This window comes from Hipposideros armiger, unplaced genomic scaffold (assembly GCF_001890085.2).
Source record: "Hipposideros armiger isolate ML-2016 unplaced genomic scaffold, ASM189008v1 scaffold_167, whole genome shotgun sequence".
Taxonomy (NCBI): domain Eukaryota; kingdom Metazoa; phylum Chordata; class Mammalia; order Chiroptera; family Hipposideridae; genus Hipposideros; species Hipposideros armiger.
In genome coordinates this window covers 2718380-2735431 of record NW_017731517.1, presented here as the reverse complement: position 1 = coordinate 2735431, position 17052 = coordinate 2718380, and the positions used below count along the sequence as shown (strand labels likewise).

The 17052-nt window shown below is 42.4% G+C and overlaps 1 protein-coding gene across 2 annotated transcripts in view; it reads right to left on the bottom strand.

The window, feature by feature from the left end:
* Window positions 1-17052, bottom strand: part of EDARADD (EDAR associated via death domain) — a 54306-nt gene that overhangs the window by 29371 nt on the left and 7883 nt on the right. For both annotated transcript variants that reach the window (XM_019651788.1, XM_019651789.1), the window contains exons 2-4: window positions 13218-13276; window positions 11612-11651; window positions 4747-4805 (exon numbers count right to left, since the gene is read on the bottom strand). In XM_019651788.1, coding sequence (XP_019507333.1) covers window positions 4747-4805; window positions 11612-11651; window positions 13218-13276 — 158 coding nt within the window. The remainder of the gene's footprint in view (window positions 1-4746; window positions 4806-11611; window positions 11652-13217; window positions 13277-17052) is intronic.

The window sequence follows — 17052 nt, the reverse complement described above, 5'->3', positions numbered from 1 at the left end:
TGGATGGATGGATGGATGGATGGATGGATGGATGGATGGATGGGTGGATGGGTGGGTGGATGGATGGATGGATGGATGGATGGATGGATGGATGGATATTTCCTCATCTATTCTCTTGTAATTGATCTCCAATTTATCAAACACTATCATGCCACCGCCTAGTTCTGAAGGCCGGTAACATCCCTGACTTACAAATGGAACAAATGCTTTACCCCTAATATCTTCACTGGGTTTTCTCCTTTCCTGCACCATCCCAATGTCATCATACAAGGCACTACTCAAATGGGACAGCAGCTAACTCAACTTGTCTTTACAGCTAAAAAGGATGTTTACATCTTTACCCATCCAGCCTTCTCTTAGTCTTGCCTCTGAAAAAGAGTGCAGCTTCTTACTTCTTTTTTTAAATTAGAGTTTATCAGGGTGACAATGGTTAGTAAAGGTACATAGGTTTCAAGTGTATGATTCTGTAATACATCATCTGTATATCACATTGTGTGCTCACCACCCAGAGTCAGTTCTCCTTCCATCACCATATATTTGACTCCATTTACCCTCATCTACCACCCCCCTTCTCCCTTACCCTCTGGTAACCACTAAACTATCATCTGTGTCTGTGAGTTTTTGTTTCTTTGTTTATCTTGTTCCTTTGTTGCTTTCAGTTTTATAACCCACATATCAGTGAAATCATATGGTTCTTACTTTTAAAATGCTACCTCAGCTCTGTGCCTTTCATAACTTTCTTTATCTAACCTTTGTGTACACATATCTGATCTTTCCTGCCAGAGTACAGGTTCCTTAGGGAAATTGATGTATTGCATGTTCTCCACAAAACTCTGCGAAGTATGTCATCAATAAATAGTATTTTCTAAGAAAATTAGTCCTCTGTACTTCCCACAGGGAAAACAAATCCCACTAATTATTCCACTTCTCTCTCTTCTCAGTTTTAATCTCACCACTCCCAGTGATACCTTACCCTTTAAAATTTAATGTTTCCCATCCTAAAACAAAGGAAGCTTTTTCTGTACTTCCATCACCCTCAAATAAGTGGTTAATATTTTTGCTTCCTGCCTTAATAAATTTGACAGAACTGCATAAACTTTCTTATCACCCACTCACCCCTTAAGCCTTGCAATTGTGTTTTTCTCCTTATGACCGATTTCCTTCCGGAAGGTTCCCAGGAACAAACCAGTGGTGTTTCTGTGGGCCTTGCCCTTGACCACACTGTTGCCTGAGGATGTTGAAGGCCATTTCCTTGGCTCTTGAAGCAATGCCCAGTCCTGGTCTTTATTCATCACTTATTTATTGAGACTTACTATTATATGTACTAGGCAGTGAGGATGCAACTATGAGCAAAAAGACACAGCAGTCCCTGCCCTTCTAAGTCATGGTCTAATCACTGGGAGGGACAATGAAATCGTCAGCAAACATGTAACCACAACTGGAGATCAGTGCTATGAAGGGAAGTACAGCTGCCTTCGCCACAGACAGCTTTCCTCTCTGGCCACTCCTCTGTCTACTTCTGAGCTCCTGTTCCTCTCTGGCCTCTGAAGCAAAATGTTCCTCATCCTTGGACCCTCTGTTTCTCCCTGATTGTCTCGTATACTCCTAGGGCCTCACCTTCAACCTCCTGACCCATGAGCCCAAACCAATACCTAGGCTGCATTGTCTACCACCTACTGGGCATCACCAAAAATTTCACACACCCCGAACTCCACAAACCTTTATCTCCTCTTTCGCAACCCATAATCAAACAAAACGCAATCCTAACAGTTACACACAAATCAGATCTTCTTCTGGAATTCTCCACTTATATTGTTAGTAGCAACCATCTCCCGGTCACAGGCTTAAACCTAGTATCGTCTTCTCTCCAGCCCCCCCAGGTCCCAAATATGGTCATGGAACTGTCACTTAAAACCCCAATAATGTCCATCTACCCGTCTCTGGCATTCAAGGCTCTGGGGCCCAACTTATTTTTCTCCTACGATCTCCCAATACTTCAGCTCCAGGCAAAGCTCACTCCAGTCCCTGACGCTCCTCAGGGCCCATGCTTGGACTCTTCCTTCCACCAGAAGTGTCTCACCTGCCCCCAGACACACACCCTAGGATCTATTTCTGTGTCAGAGATGATATTACGCAGCCATTCAAACTGATGGGAAGGCCTTGTAGCAAACTGGGTAAAATGTTTGTGAGATAATTTTATATAACAAAAGCAAGATATACAATTATTTCCCATTTTTATAATTATCCATATAAAAATATAGAAGGAAATACATCAAAATGACAAAAATAGTTGTATTAGAGTGGTAGAATTATGGATGAGTTCTTTTTAATTTTTCTAGATTCTAAATTTTATTTAGTGTAGTTTTGTAAATAAATTTTTATTTTATGATAGAATTAGACTTACAGAAAATTTGCGGATATAGTATAGAGAGTTCCTGTGTACCCTATACCCAGCTTCCTTTATTAACATCTTACATGAGTATGGTACTTTTGTCACAACTAAATGAGCCAATCATTTAATGTGGCTTTTAAAAATTTTTTTTAAAAAGAAAGAAACACAACTCTAGCTTGGTAAACCAAATAAACAACATAAATAGAGGAAAACGTCATTCTTTCCATGACCTCTAACTCCAACTTAGCATAGTTGCTAAGTTGGAAAAATAGTTGCTATTTTTCTTATAACTTCAGCCCCTCTTGGAGTGGATTCTTGGCTACAAACTAGAACAAAGGTTGCTTTACTATCATTAGCCATATATTTGTACATGTAATTAAAGTAGTGAAAACTTAATTATTTGATAAAGGTTGTAATAAATTAAAGGAGCAGGATAGCCCTAGGAGATGGGGTATTGATTTTAATTTACTAAAAGTAAAAGGTACTTTATGAAATTTTGCCTGAGATGTCAGACTTTAATTTTTGACCCCAGGACACTTCAGTGTTCCTCCTTTGTATCATTCAAACAAGACAGCTAACATTAAGTGCTCGTAGAACAGATTTTAGTTTTTAAGTTCTAAAAATCACTAAAACAGCAAATATGAAATATTCTAAAGGACATGTTTTCAGCTTAAAACTTTTAATGTTTGAGCTATAGAAAATGGAGTATGGGGTTTTTTGGGTTTTTTTTTTAAACATTTCTTCCCTAGTGAGTTTTCTTTGTTCTAACTGCCAAGTTGGTTTCAAAGAATCTTTCTGAATATCTAGCAGTTAGAACAAATCCTGTAGATTATACAAAGAACCAACTGAAATAGCTAGGCACCAGCCTACTTTTTATAGGAATACAAGGCATTCTGTTTTAAAGCAGAAATGAAAAAAACAAAAACTCAAATAGTTTTTTTCCCCTTTTTTTAGTTGATAAGTATATTTTCATCGTTTAGGATGGATAGTCTTTGCTTCACATAGCCAGAACTGTAACACTAAAATTAGAAAAAATACTGAACAGTGTCCTTATGTATATTCTGTACCTAACCTAAATGGTTTTGAAAAATCCCAAAAAGCAAAGTAAACAATATAGCATTCTTATATCTTTCAGGGAGTCTATAGTATGTCACAAAAAAAAAATGTGAGGAGCAAAACGTTGTTAAACAAATTAAGAATTACAAGGGGGAAAAAAGAAAAAAATATATATATATATATTCACTAAAATAGTTCAAATTCAATCAGTATCAAAGTCAATCACTAGATTGTAATTCCAAGGAAAATGCTGAGTAATAAGATTAATAAAGAAGAATATGATATCCACAGTGGGTGACTGGAGACCCCCAAATCAAAATTAAAGTAGCACCAGTGACAACTTTCAATTATAATTTTTATAATTGAAATTGCTTGTCTTATCGCCTGTATTACATTACTTGGCTTTATTACAAAAGTGATTTGTCTATCCAAGAACATCATTAGTAATGATTTATTAAGACCGACGTTTTAAAAGCAAGGTTAAACAAAACTTCAAATTTGTCTTGTTAAAAATGAACTTGGTGTTATGGAAGGAGCAAGACTCCACTTGAGGCAAGTAGTGCTTTTTGAGACATTTAATGCTCTAAATATAGTTTAGCAGATGAAAGGTATTGTGCAATTTACTAATGAGCTTTGGTGAGTGAATGAGATGGACAGGACAATACAAGAAGTAACTGAAGCACAAGGCAACCCGAGGAAGTTTCTGGAAGAATGTACCTCAAAAGACGAACGGTGGAATGACAGGAAATTCTCTCTCTTTTTTTTTTTTTTTGGTACATTTTTACCAAAGTTTAAAATAACAACCATTCTTGTATAACCAGAAACCAATAAATGTATTTGCTTTCCAGAAAAAGACAATGAAAATAATATGTTAAAGTTTGACTTCTGATATCTGAAAAAAGTAAAAGTTTTATAAAATATTACAAAAATGTCATTAGGCTGTTTCGTTTTGTTGTAGCTTAATAAAAAGTTCCCATCCACAACATACCAACTACATGGGAAAGAAAGCAGTTCTCCTTTCTAAATCAGTGACATCGTCTGTTTTGAGCATACAAATAAATATTTATTGCACAGAAGAGATTCAAGCCTCCACAGTTACTAGAAGTAACAGAAGTTCTATGGATAGGCTATATTACTGGGATGCTTAAAGATCATTTCTAAACTTATTTTGTTGGCTAAAACTCCTGTTCTTCTCTTTATTTTTAAAGCTCTAGAAGATAATTCCTAAAAAATAATTTAAAAATCTGGTTGGCTTAGCACGTACCTAAAGGTAGAAATATAACTGAAATTATTCTTACCTGATGTTGCACATCAGAATTTGTTGGGCAGTTCAAAGTAATTGGATCACACTCCTCAGCTAGGAAAAAAAGACAGAAAGCTTGATAAAGACAGCACACACGCTGTGGTGAAAGCCTGAAATTAAGACTCCATATGATGTGTCGCCTTCCCATCTGGTAAAACCAGGAGGGCCTCAAATGGCACTCTGCTCCACAGAGAAGGCCCCCTCACTAAACAACGCTCCTTACCAAGGGGACCAGCACAGTCCCTGCTAATCCCTGCGTGGTGGGCTTCAGTTCCCTGCCAGCCCGCAGAATTAATCAGACAAACCCATCTGTCTCATCCTCCATCAGGGACCAGGGGGCACCACACCCTCTTGTTACTACAACGCCTGCCTCCCGTGGCACCTGGCTGTTCTCTCTGTTGCCCAGTGGAGCCCAAGTGTGGCCCTGCATGGTGGGCTGTGTCTACTTCCCCCAAGCTGTGAGCATATGAGACTCATAAACGGCTGTGGATGGCATCCGTCCAGTGTCAGGCGTAGTGTGTTTGGCCATCCCCACCCCCAGGGCAGGATCTTTCTCTCACCAATGGGGTGAATAAGAGGCACTCAAAACTCACTCTCTGATTGACATTACATCAATTCCACTGTGTCACTCATTTGTCTGACATTTGACTAAGTCTTTCAGTCAGCAGAGTGAGTTTATACTTGTCTTGCCAGTTCCCCCTCCCAAAATTCAAATGCAAAGGCATGTCAGTTCTATTGTGAAAGTGGGGATTGCCAGGGTGGTCAAAGGAGCATGCTATGCATGTGAAATGTTTAACACCTTTCAAAATTCACTGATACAAATGAGCTTCATCCTCAGATTGTCTCACATGTTGTAACGTAGCTTCCCAACGTGTAGGGAAAGTTATACAAATGTGTTAAAAACTGATTTTGTTCCATCAGATTTTATTCTTTAACCACAGAATTTAACGTCGCACTCTAAACTTAACAGTTCACAGAACTGTAGTATGTTATGAAAGAAATGTTTTGTGTCATGTACATTTTTAGAGTGATAGAGCCTTAAACAGAGAATAATTTAACTCAGGGCTCAAAAGTTAAGAACGAATGAAAGATTGATTCCTCTATTTATTTTTTACATTTATAAACATTTCATTCACCTATTGTGTACTGAGTGGCTAGATTTATTCAAATAAGGGGCTATATTCATTGCCTCCAACACAATTATGACCAGAGTAACAGATTTTTTCCTTGATAGTATTACCCAAGAAATTTAAGCTAAAAGCAATGGTCTTTTACTGAAATTCTATGTGTTATCTTTTTAAGCTAGAGCAGCAGAGATCTATCTAGCTTGTGTTTCTTAAAATGCAGTCCTCTGCTCTCTTGCATCTGAGTCACCTGGGCTGCTTATTAACAATGCAGATTCTTAGGCTCCATCCCAGACTCCTTAACTGGAATCTCAGGGACCCCAGAAATCTGACATCCAACAAGCACCCCACAGACAGACTCTAGCGCAGACTAACGTGTGACTCTGCACAGTAGAAAGTAACGCACCTGTAATTTCAGCCATACTTCCTCTCACAATAGCTAGTGTCATAATCGTCAGCCCAGGATTTTTGTAAAAGTGAGTTTTTTGTAAAAGTGAGTTTTTGTAAAAGTGAGGATAACTTGATTTTAAATAGCAACTTTTCTTATGTGGTATTCCAAGCACTCCTGTGGTCACCTCGCTTCTGCCCTCCACAAAAGAAAAAAAGTTTTGCAGAATGGTCACCTTTGTATTCGTGTCATAATTTGGGGGAAGGGAGGTTGAGTTTTTGGTTTATTATAACAGGAGATTCCCAAAAGGGTCTCGGTCAAGGTGGGTGGGAGGGAGTGTACTTATAGAATGAGCAGGGCCCGGACACACAGCAAGCCATGCAGGTGGTCGGGTGCTCGGTTTCATGTTTGAACAAGGAAACCCGTTAACAAAAGACTGCCAATCTGCGAGGTGAGAAATCATATCAAACACACCATATCAGCTTGCTAGTTTGAGGGCAGACATTTTTACTCTTGAATTATTTTAGTGACTTCCTTACTACTTGTTTATTTTCTCCTAACTTTTTCAAACCGTTATGACAAATTGAAGAACTACTACTTCTACATTTAGTTAACAAATTGTTCTAAAATGCCCCCCACCCACAATGATCATCTAGGCTTAAGTTCAAATTCCTCAAAAGTATTAACAATAGAATCAGTCTACTCAAGTTCCCTTTTAACGTTAAATTCACTATAAAAATTTTTGAATACTAAAAGAGCATTCACACTAGAAAAAAATGAAGATGATAAAATCTTAATTGATTTATGATGTATTCATGTGCAATGTCCCCTCACTATGTATAGTGCCTCAAAACTCAGAATTCTTTCCCCAAGGATATTTTTCCTCAAAATGTGAAGTCACATTTCCTTCAGAATACCCAAGCCAGCGTCTTCCACAAACTATCAGGAATTCTGTCCAACCTTAAATTAGCCCTGAGTTCAGTGGTTGTGGGCTGTCACAGAACACCCACCATAAAAGTGGCCATACAGAATGAACCCCCTGAGGTCTACAAAATCAGGGGATACGGAAGCTACCCACTCATGCCCAATGAGAAACAAGTATAATAACATTTTTCATCAAAAACATGCTGATCACTGAAATTACACTAGATTTCCACAGCTGATTTATGGTAAAACCACATGATTCAAAATCGCTCTGGTTTGAACTGCATTAAGGAATGAACTTTCTGCTGTCCATGAATAAAGTAGAAATATACAGAGGCGTAATAAAGAGTTTGTGAAACAGGCTTCATCTGCTTAAGAAAATACATGTTGGGTTCTTTTTAACTAAATGGAAATTACTTGAGCCAATTACAAATGACTCATCTATTCAATAAAGTAAGCTCCCCTAAAATTCACTTAAATGTTGGAGTTTCAGTTTGTACTTAATAAAATTAGATGACATTTACTTTTTGTTTTGTTTTAAGATTTTATTGGGGAATTGGGGGAGGGGAACAATGTTGGGGAATCGGGGAAAGGGAACAGACAAGTTGCTGTCCCTTTGTTCTTCAGTCTAGTTGTGAAGGACGTCGCTTCACTGGTCCATGTTGGTATTATTATTGCACTCTAACCGGGTGAGGCAGATCGGTCACCAGCCACTGGATGGCCGCTCATGGCAGCTCATGGAAGCTCATGCCAGCTGCCAGCCACTCACAGTAGCTTATGGGAGCCCACTGCAGCCCTGCTGCAGCCTACACTGTCATCGGCGACTCGCGGCAGCCCAGCTCCAGGTCGAGCTGTTGTTCACCATCTTAGCTGTAGAGGGTGCAGAGTCACTGGCCCTAATGTGGGATCTGAACCGGCAGCCCTTCTGCTCAGAGCTGGTGTCCCAAGCCACCTCTTAACCAACACGCCACACGGCCAGCCCAGATGACATTTACTTTTAAATCTATAAAGTAGTCTCTTCACTGATTCATAAGGGTTTTTATTTTCCCCTAAAGACAACTTCAATGAGAAAATTACCATAAACATTTAATGATGATATTGGGTCCATTATGGTATGTTTAAAAAAAAATACTAGCAGGGGCTGGCCCAGTGGCTCAGTTGGTTAAGAGCGCAAGCTCTGAGCAACAGGGTGGCCGGTTCGATTCCCACATGAGCCAGTGAGCTGCACCTGAGCTGAGCTGCTGCTGAGCAGCCAACAGGTGGCAGGATGGCTCAGCTGGTGAGAGCACATGCTCCTAACAAGGTTGCCACTTTGATCCCCGCATGGGATGGTGGTTATGCCCACCTGCAACTAAGATTGAACACAGCACCTTGAGCTGAGCGGCCGCGAGCTGCCGAAGGGTGGCCGGATGGTGACTGGACTTGGAGGTGAGCTAGCTGCGCCCTTCACAACTAAGATTGCAGGACAACAACTTGGCTGTTCCCCTTCCCCAATTCCCTAACACTGTTCCCCTTCCCCAATAAAATCTTTAAAACAAAAACAAAAACAAACAAAATACTAACAGACATTACATCGTTATATTATTGAATGCAAATGTTGGAGTAAGTATTTAAATGTCTAGACATGGTTCATTACATTGTAAGATGGTGTCTTTCTTTGAAAATAAGAAATCATGGGGCAGGCCGGCCGAGTGGCTCAATTGGTTAAGAGCTGGCTTAAGAGCGCAAGAGCTGAGCAACAGGGCCACCGGTTCAATTCCCACATGCGCCTGAGCTGAGCTGTCGCTGAGCTGCCAACAGGTGGCAGGATGGCTCAGCTGGTATAACAACAAGATTGCCGGTTCGATGGTGGGCTACGTGCCCACCCACAACTAAGACTGAACTCAGCACCTTGAGCTGAGCTGCCACATGGATGGCTCAGTGGTTAGGAGGTGCGCTCTTAACAACAAGGCTGCTGGGTTTGACTCCCACATGGGATGGTGGCTACGCCCACCAGCAACTAAGTCTGAACACAGCACCTTGAGCTTAGAGGCCACGAGCTGCCGAGGGGAAGTCAGATGGCGACTGGCGCCCTCCACAACGAAGATTGAAGAACAACAACTTGGCTGGTCCCCTTCCCCAATTCCCCAACCCTGTTCCCCTCCCCCAATTCCCCCATAAAATCTTTAAAAAAAGAAAAAGAAAAGAAGAAATCATGTGCTTAATAATATTATTCCCCATGAATAAAGGACAGAGGAAAGATCTAGCATATGGTTTTCACAGCAGCGTTACTTGTCAACTCATCACCATTTTAATTAAGTTTTTGTGAAACTCAAGTTCTAGGAGAACCCCAATAGTACAGTTACTAATGTATCAGGTTGTTAAGCAATAGTCTTTTTCTTTGAAAATGGGAAGTCATGTGAAAGGGTGATAAAAAAGATCTTTAGACAGATCAAACCATGACATTGCATTCCCAGAGTCGCTGCAATTCAGCCTTGGTCTAAAATAGTCCCATTTTTGTCATTCTGCTGTGAGAGCTTTTGACAGTCCTTGGCCTTGATTTTTCACAATTCACTGGCCAGATTTCCCTCTGCCCGTCTGACACGCACATGTGCCAGGCACTGTTCCAGACTCAGTCCGTTAAATTCTCACGAGCTCCCTTGGGGGTGGATGCTAACGTACCCTCCTTGGGCGTCAAACAGGGGACTGAGACCCTGGGACCTGAGTCACTGCTGAGTCTGCTCAGAGCCAGTGTGGCTGAGTTGGGCTCTCTCTTCCACATGGCCCCAGTCTCTCTTCCACATGGCCCCAGTGGCGGAGAGTTCCTGAAGCTTCTTAGGCTGGCTCTCAAAGTGAGGTTTGTGTCCCAAGCACTTAGATAAGTGTTAAAATTCAGGTTTCCTGGCCAGACCCAGACCCAGGATCTGCATTTTAAACATGCTCCCTGGATGAGTCATCCATCACCGCACACTGATGTCTGTGCCACCCAAGACTGCCTCCCATCTGTGCCTGGCTGCCAGGCTCATACCATTCACTTTCCTGCTGAACCAGAGAAACACAGATGGGGGGGATTCAGGACACTCAGAAGCCATTCATGGAGAGAGTAAAGGGGGAGTGAGCGAGCCAGAAAACTCCCCTCGCGGCCAGGATTGGGGCTCACACCTGGCCTTCCCTACACCACTGCCATTCCTGGAACATGCACAGGAGGCGACAAAAGGAATGAAACTCTAATGGTGTAATTTCCGAGAGCAGAGGGGAGGGTCTGGTGAGTAGAGAATGGAAGAGAGGGGAGGCTTGGCAGCACCCAGGCTTAACCACAGGTGGGCCCCGGCCAGAGCTCTCACCCACCTCCAGTCAGCGTGACCCTATGATACCCATTACCGCAGGCACTGCTGGGAAACCCATATGTGATCTGGGAAGTCCTCCCTCTCCAGGAAGTGAGGGGTGGAGAGGGGCAGGGGGTGGAGGGTGCAGCTCTGAAGCTGGTTAGATCTGCTTATTCTGCACCACCACCCCACCCCTCCCTTCCTCTCTGGCTGTCAGCAGAGCACAAGGTAAAAACGCTCCAGCATGACAACCAGCAGCCTTGCCTGCAGGATGAACGCAGCCCCGCACACTGCCCTGCAGGCGAGACTAGAACACGCGAAGGCCTGGCCACCTTACAGCCCACAGCGTGTCCAAACATCCATCTAAGGGTTAAGAAAGAGCCGTGTTTGCTTTGGGGCCTGACAAGCATCCCTTGGCCCTTTGGTAACAGAACCTGCTTTTCTGTGGTTTGGGTGGAAATGACTGCCTGTCCCCTCAACCCAACCTCAAGGCTCATACCTGGCCAAAGTTATCCAGCATCGTGGTGACCACAACTGATTCAGCGATGGCCACACGACCAAACCATTCATATTACTACCATCCCTAAAATTGTGCTATGGGTTTTGGGGGAAAGCCTCCCTCTCTGTCTACCATTTTGAGCAGTACCAAGAGATGCTAACAGGGTTGGGACCATCCTTCCCACCACATGGGGGAAACCAGCTGAGAACGAAGCCACCACAGAAAAGAACCCTGAGAGAGGGAGAGATGGAGACTTAGCTGGAGCTGCCCTTCAAACACTTGGGTCCAGCAGCAGCCAAAGGCCTGGAGCCAGAGAGTCTCTCCCTGCTTTTTTAAACTAAGTGGCTTAGGCTTCTGCCACTTGCAGCCTAGAGCCCTGGGTATCTTCATTATATGCATGTTAAAAACACCATAGGAATTTGATGTTTAATTGTTATAAAATAATTTCTAGATTTTAAAAAGAAAATTCATGCCTGAGATAATCATCAAAACGTCGTGAACTAAATGACCAGCAGGGTTCTGTTTTACAATTTTAAATAACGAAAAATTACTTTGACTAGTGCTTTGTTCAAGATATTAAAATAATCACAAGTTCAAGTAGTTATATTAACTGCACATACCTTTAGGGAGTCCCGTGTCTTGAATGGGATATTTGTCTGACTGTAGAAACCAACAAAAGAGGAATGTTATTTTTAAACACCATGGTCAATTATACAATCAAAGTGAAAAGAAAGCTTTGTCTTGGGGAAGTCATGCTTTTAATTTAAAACCTTGCAAGTTTTTCGCCTTGGACTTAGCATTAGAGCTGACCCATAAGCTTGTTTGTCGTCTCAATTTACAGAATTGAAACCAATGTTGATGAGAAGTTAATGTTGGAACATGAAACAGAATAAGCCTTCCTAATGTCCTCAGCTCTGACCACTAACCACACTTCCTCTCTTATCTGCAGTGCTATTCCCCCTATCTATTTCCTACCGTTTAAAACTGAGGTGCATTTGTTTTCATGAATTATAGGGACAGACCCATTTTGTCTCACCATTTCTGTGACACTCATTTGGGCCAACAAGCATGTGCCTTGGGCAGTACTCACTGTTGGAAGACTTCTGTCCTGAGTTGACCAGAATGGATTCAAAAGGAAACCACCCTATTGGTTGCACAAAGGTCTACAAATCACTTATCAAACTCTGCAGTGGTTCACTAACAGCCACGAAAACAAATACCTCGGGTCTTCAAGACACCGAAGGGCCTTGTGAATCACCAAAGACTTAAAAAGACATCAAATTTAATTATGTCAAGTGTATTCGATGTCATTTAGCTAAATAAGTTCATCAGAATTTTTCATGACTCAGTAGATCAGATCCTCTGAACACTTTAAAAAAGGGACTGTGTCTCACACTGTAGGTACAGTAACACCTGGAATGTTGTCAGAGGCACAGATTTGGTCCTAAGCAAGAGGCAGTACTGCACAGGAGAGCACAGTGACTTCATACAAGTCAGTGAGCTTCCATTTCTCCATCTGCAGAATGGGGATAAAAATGCCAGCCCCACCACTCATAGGTTGTGTGGAGGGTAAAGAACAATGTGTGGGAATCCTTTGGTCAAGCTGAAGGCAGCACGCAGGCCAGAGTGGTCACAGGAGGGTGAGGTGGAACCCGAAGCCAGCTGCCGGGTTTACATCCCACCTGGCTGCTCCAAGTAGGGCAACTGACCTCACCCCTCGCGCCTCAGTATTTCATCTGTAAAATGGGCAGTGCCCACCTTATAGGGTTGTTATGGGAATTCAACATGGTGACAGGTAAATCAACAGTGTGTACCCATCTGGCATACAGGCAGCACTCAGTTACCAGGAGTCAGTCCTATTTTTTCCTTCATTGTCAAGTTAGATGTTTTGAATTTTGAATTTTGAAGAAGGGGTGATTAAACATAGATAGTATTAAAAGTACTCAAGTAGACAAAGACCTTGCATCATCTGAGAATATCACTTCTGGAAGGTACAAAACCAGAACAGAATCAAATACCATGTTTAGCCTGGAGTTTATAATGCCACAGATCTTACCATGATAAAAAAAAAACAAAAACAAAAACGAAACTTATCTTGGGAAAATTTCATTTTGGGGTTTCTGATTTTCGGGGAAATACTGAGTAATAAAAAACGTAAAGAAATAACAATGGAAAAAAAAGGAAAAACAAAAAGTCATCACCATGAGTGTAAAATTTGTAACTTACCACGTTGAATGATAAAGTGCTAGGGTCTGTGTCTTCCACTGGCTCCTTCACCATGGGTTCTGTTAAAAACAAAACAAAAAAACAAAAACACACAAATAAAGGCATTTTCTTTCATTTAAAAGCACAAACGTATCCTTTGATCATTATCTTCATGTAGATGTAAGCTGCCATTGCCAGTCGGGAGAAAAACTTACTTTCAATTGTTAGTGGAGACAAAATAAGAAGGGATGGGTTCAAATTGCATCAAGAAGGAGAAATTAAGACAAAAAACCTTTATTTTCATAAAAAAACATATTTTGAAACAGTTTATTTATAAATATAAAAAAATACCTAGAGTTACAAATAACCACAAGTTATGAAGACATGATATTAACAACATTTTTGCCTATTGAATCTGATTATAACTTCAAGCAGGAATGATTTAACTCAGACTTCTGCTTCTTTCCTTATTTCCTACTCTCCGGCGATTCCATTTTTATCATTTTGAAATACTAAGCGTCTGGATGTAGTTCATGTGAATTACCAAAATCAAAAATACTTCACAGAATCTTTATCAAGCAAAAAGTGATTTTTGATTTCCCAGTATTTTGCTTATGTTTTTTATCACTTGTTGATTTTCAGAAATTTAATGAGAAAATGTAGAAAAAGGAACCGGCTTCCACTAGATCTTATGAATTTGTACAAATTAGAAAAAGCTCCCCCTTTCCGACACACTTTACAAAACACTGCCAGAAAACGATCTTAATAAATAACCATATTGAATGAGTGAAATCCTCTAGATTTGCACTGTGTGACCTGCAAAACCCTAGGTGGCAGCCTTGGGCTAGTCAAGGTCCAACTTCCATTTGCTCCCAGTCCTCGGTAAGTCCACGCTGTGGACCAGGCACTGGGTCCTGGGACCACCTCCGGGGATCCAAACAAGCATGGCAGCACAATGTGTGGGGATCATTTGTCTGTTCTCCCTGAGGTTTCCCTCTGAGAGTGGGCTTTCCACAGCTCGTTGCAATGCCCGAAGAAGAAGCGGTGTGAAGGGAACAACTGTGTTTGTTTTATGGCATCCTACAGTCACTGGAGAGGTAAAAGGCGGAGTAGGGAGCATAGAGAGAGATTTGCCAGTGTCCTCCCAAGAGCAGGGACAGACATCAGCAGCTCCATGAGAGGGGATTGTGCCCTGGTCTCCGGCAGAGCCCAGGTGGCAAGACCACATCAAGAATGCACAAAAGGGGTAATCCCTGGGTCCCAGTGTCCCAGCCCCAGCAAGAAGACCCACGATTTCTGCCTGGCATAGAAACAGAGGCTTGGACCAGAAGGACATGGATTCCCAAGCCAATGCACTAAAAATCCAAGGCCCCACCCTCATTTTCCAAGCACAACATCATCCTCTCAGAGTCCTGTGTGACCCTAAGGAGGAGGCCAGAGCCCCAGTTCATACTGAAATGGAATTTCCTGCCAGCCCAGTAGACTATAGACTAAGATTCAAACTTAAATCAACGTAAAGAAAATAAGAACAAATTGTGTTGATAAATCCACCCTGAGTTTACGTAACTCCTGCTGTCCGAGTAACAGGCAATTATATTAATAACACAGAGCACTTTGGGTTAAGGACGTGAAAATACACAGGAAAAGCCCATGCCCAGCCTGAGGTGCACGGTGGGGAGAGGGGAGCATGCAGGACAGCCTGCCTAGGAATTCATATCCAAGTCTGGATGGAGGAGTTGAAGCTAGCCAGTAGAAGGGGGTTGGGGAGGGAAAAGCATTCTAGGGAGAGGGAACAGCATGGGCAAAAGCCTAGAGGTGAGAAAGAACATGACACATTAGTGTGCTTCAAATAGGTCCAGCCAGACATACCTGCATTCGCTTTTCTAGTCTTTGCTTTCCCTACTTCTCACATCACAGCCTCTTGTCAACAATTTCATTTTCACTAAAGTGTACACTTTATAACATTACCCCCACCGGGGTAGTAGTATTGTGACAGGTATCAACAATGGACTTTCAGGTCAATGAGCTACGACACACTGGAGTCCTGGGGTGTGGGAGGGGGATGGTGGTTCTAAATGACCCTGACAGCATCCTGGATGGATATGCCCACTAGGACCGTGACAAGTTAGTCCTGCTTCCTACAGACAAATTAGTAAGAGAGGCAGGAAGGAGAAAAAGACAGAGCAGAGGAAAATGGAAGAGGTGGCCTAGGAAAGGCATAAATACACCAAAGGCAGCAGAGAGGATGGAAATTAGACAGCTGACAGGAAGGAACACTGGGCTGAGGGTGGGGGCCTGTCTCCTTACTGCATGCCACTGAGAGCTAGCGGTCTTGCCTTGGACAAGTCTTGTGGTGTGACCTTGGACAAGTCCAGCAGTGTGACCTTGCATGACTCACGTAAGTGTTAGCAGCTTTCTCTGTAATAGGATGAGGGGCCCAGGTCTCTGATGCCCACATTCAGCTGATCACCGTTACTCTGGTCAGCCCAGGTTTGGGAACCACCAGGAGGGATGAACTTGCACTCCCCCTCGGAGCTGACCCAGCTCTGGGCCATAGCCGAGAGTGTCTCAGAGGGCTCTGAGGTGAACAGGAAGACACAAGCAGACAATAGGGTTTGGAGGTACCGAGTCTCATGCTTTGGTCTGAAATCTCCGAGAATAAAGGGAGCTGCAGTTGGAAAAGACACGCACAATTCCAGGTTTTCTGCTTCCTGAAGCGTGACAGCAGAGTGAGGGCAATCAGGAAAGGCAGCGCGTTCAGGTATTAGAGGCACTTCCGGGCCTTTTACTATTTTCACTGCAATGGCTGTGACCAGATCAGCCTGCGCTGTGGATCAGGCTGTAAATGCACTTCCTCCATACATGTTCTCGCCAAACCGCTCACTGACCCAGGCCGCTGTGCACCTAAGCAGCCTGGGGGAGGGCTGATCCTGGTTATGTGAGGCTGGCCTAGAAGTAGGAGGTTGTCCTAAAGCATTCCTGAGAGCTCTTGGAGCTGCATGTTCACAATATTCTTAAGTATAAAATCCAACAGTTTAGTTAACAGCTTTAAAATGTTTATTTTTAAGGGCCCCAGGTAATAGGCTGAGCCCCCAGACAAGGTTCTGGTATCAGATGGGACAGAGGAGATGAAACAGAAAGGGGACCATGCAAGCTCTGAGGTGGCAAGACCATCACCCGCCCTACCCCCACCCCCTTACCCTCCACCCCCCACCCCCATGGGGACCTTCCTCCCATTCTTGGCTGCAGCTCTACTGTCTTGGGCAATGCTGTGTCCCTAAGCTGCCTCGACTCCCCTGGATGGGGAGCTCTAAACAAGGGAGTCAAAGGGTAAAAAGGAAAAAAAACCCAAATCCAGCGATTATTAGATCCTGGGAAAATTGATTTATGGAGCTAAAACTCATAATAGGTTGAGGTCTACTGGAAGCAATAGAAAATACTGATGCGGTGCAATGACAATATTTTCCGGAGTGTCCATGGACATGCAAAAGAAAAGGAAAGGGAAGGGCATACCTGTTCTCGGTTACAAGAGTAAAAATCATAAAGGTGTCTTTTTACACTAGCTTGTAAATTTGACATGTTCACAACTGTGCCCAGGAAGAACTATATAAGTGCCAGATAGATAGATACATACATACATACACACATACATACATATATACAATAAAAATGGTGGGGGTAGAGAGAGACAAGGTTCTTTAGTTTATACGAAAAAATAAACCAAGAAAATTCTCAAAAAATAGGCTACAGTAATTAAAAGTTTGATGCTAGCGTAGATCAAGTAAACAGAATAGAGAATCTAGAAATAGACCCAAATGTCTCTGGGAATATAGAAAAAAATAAGGAAATAAACAAT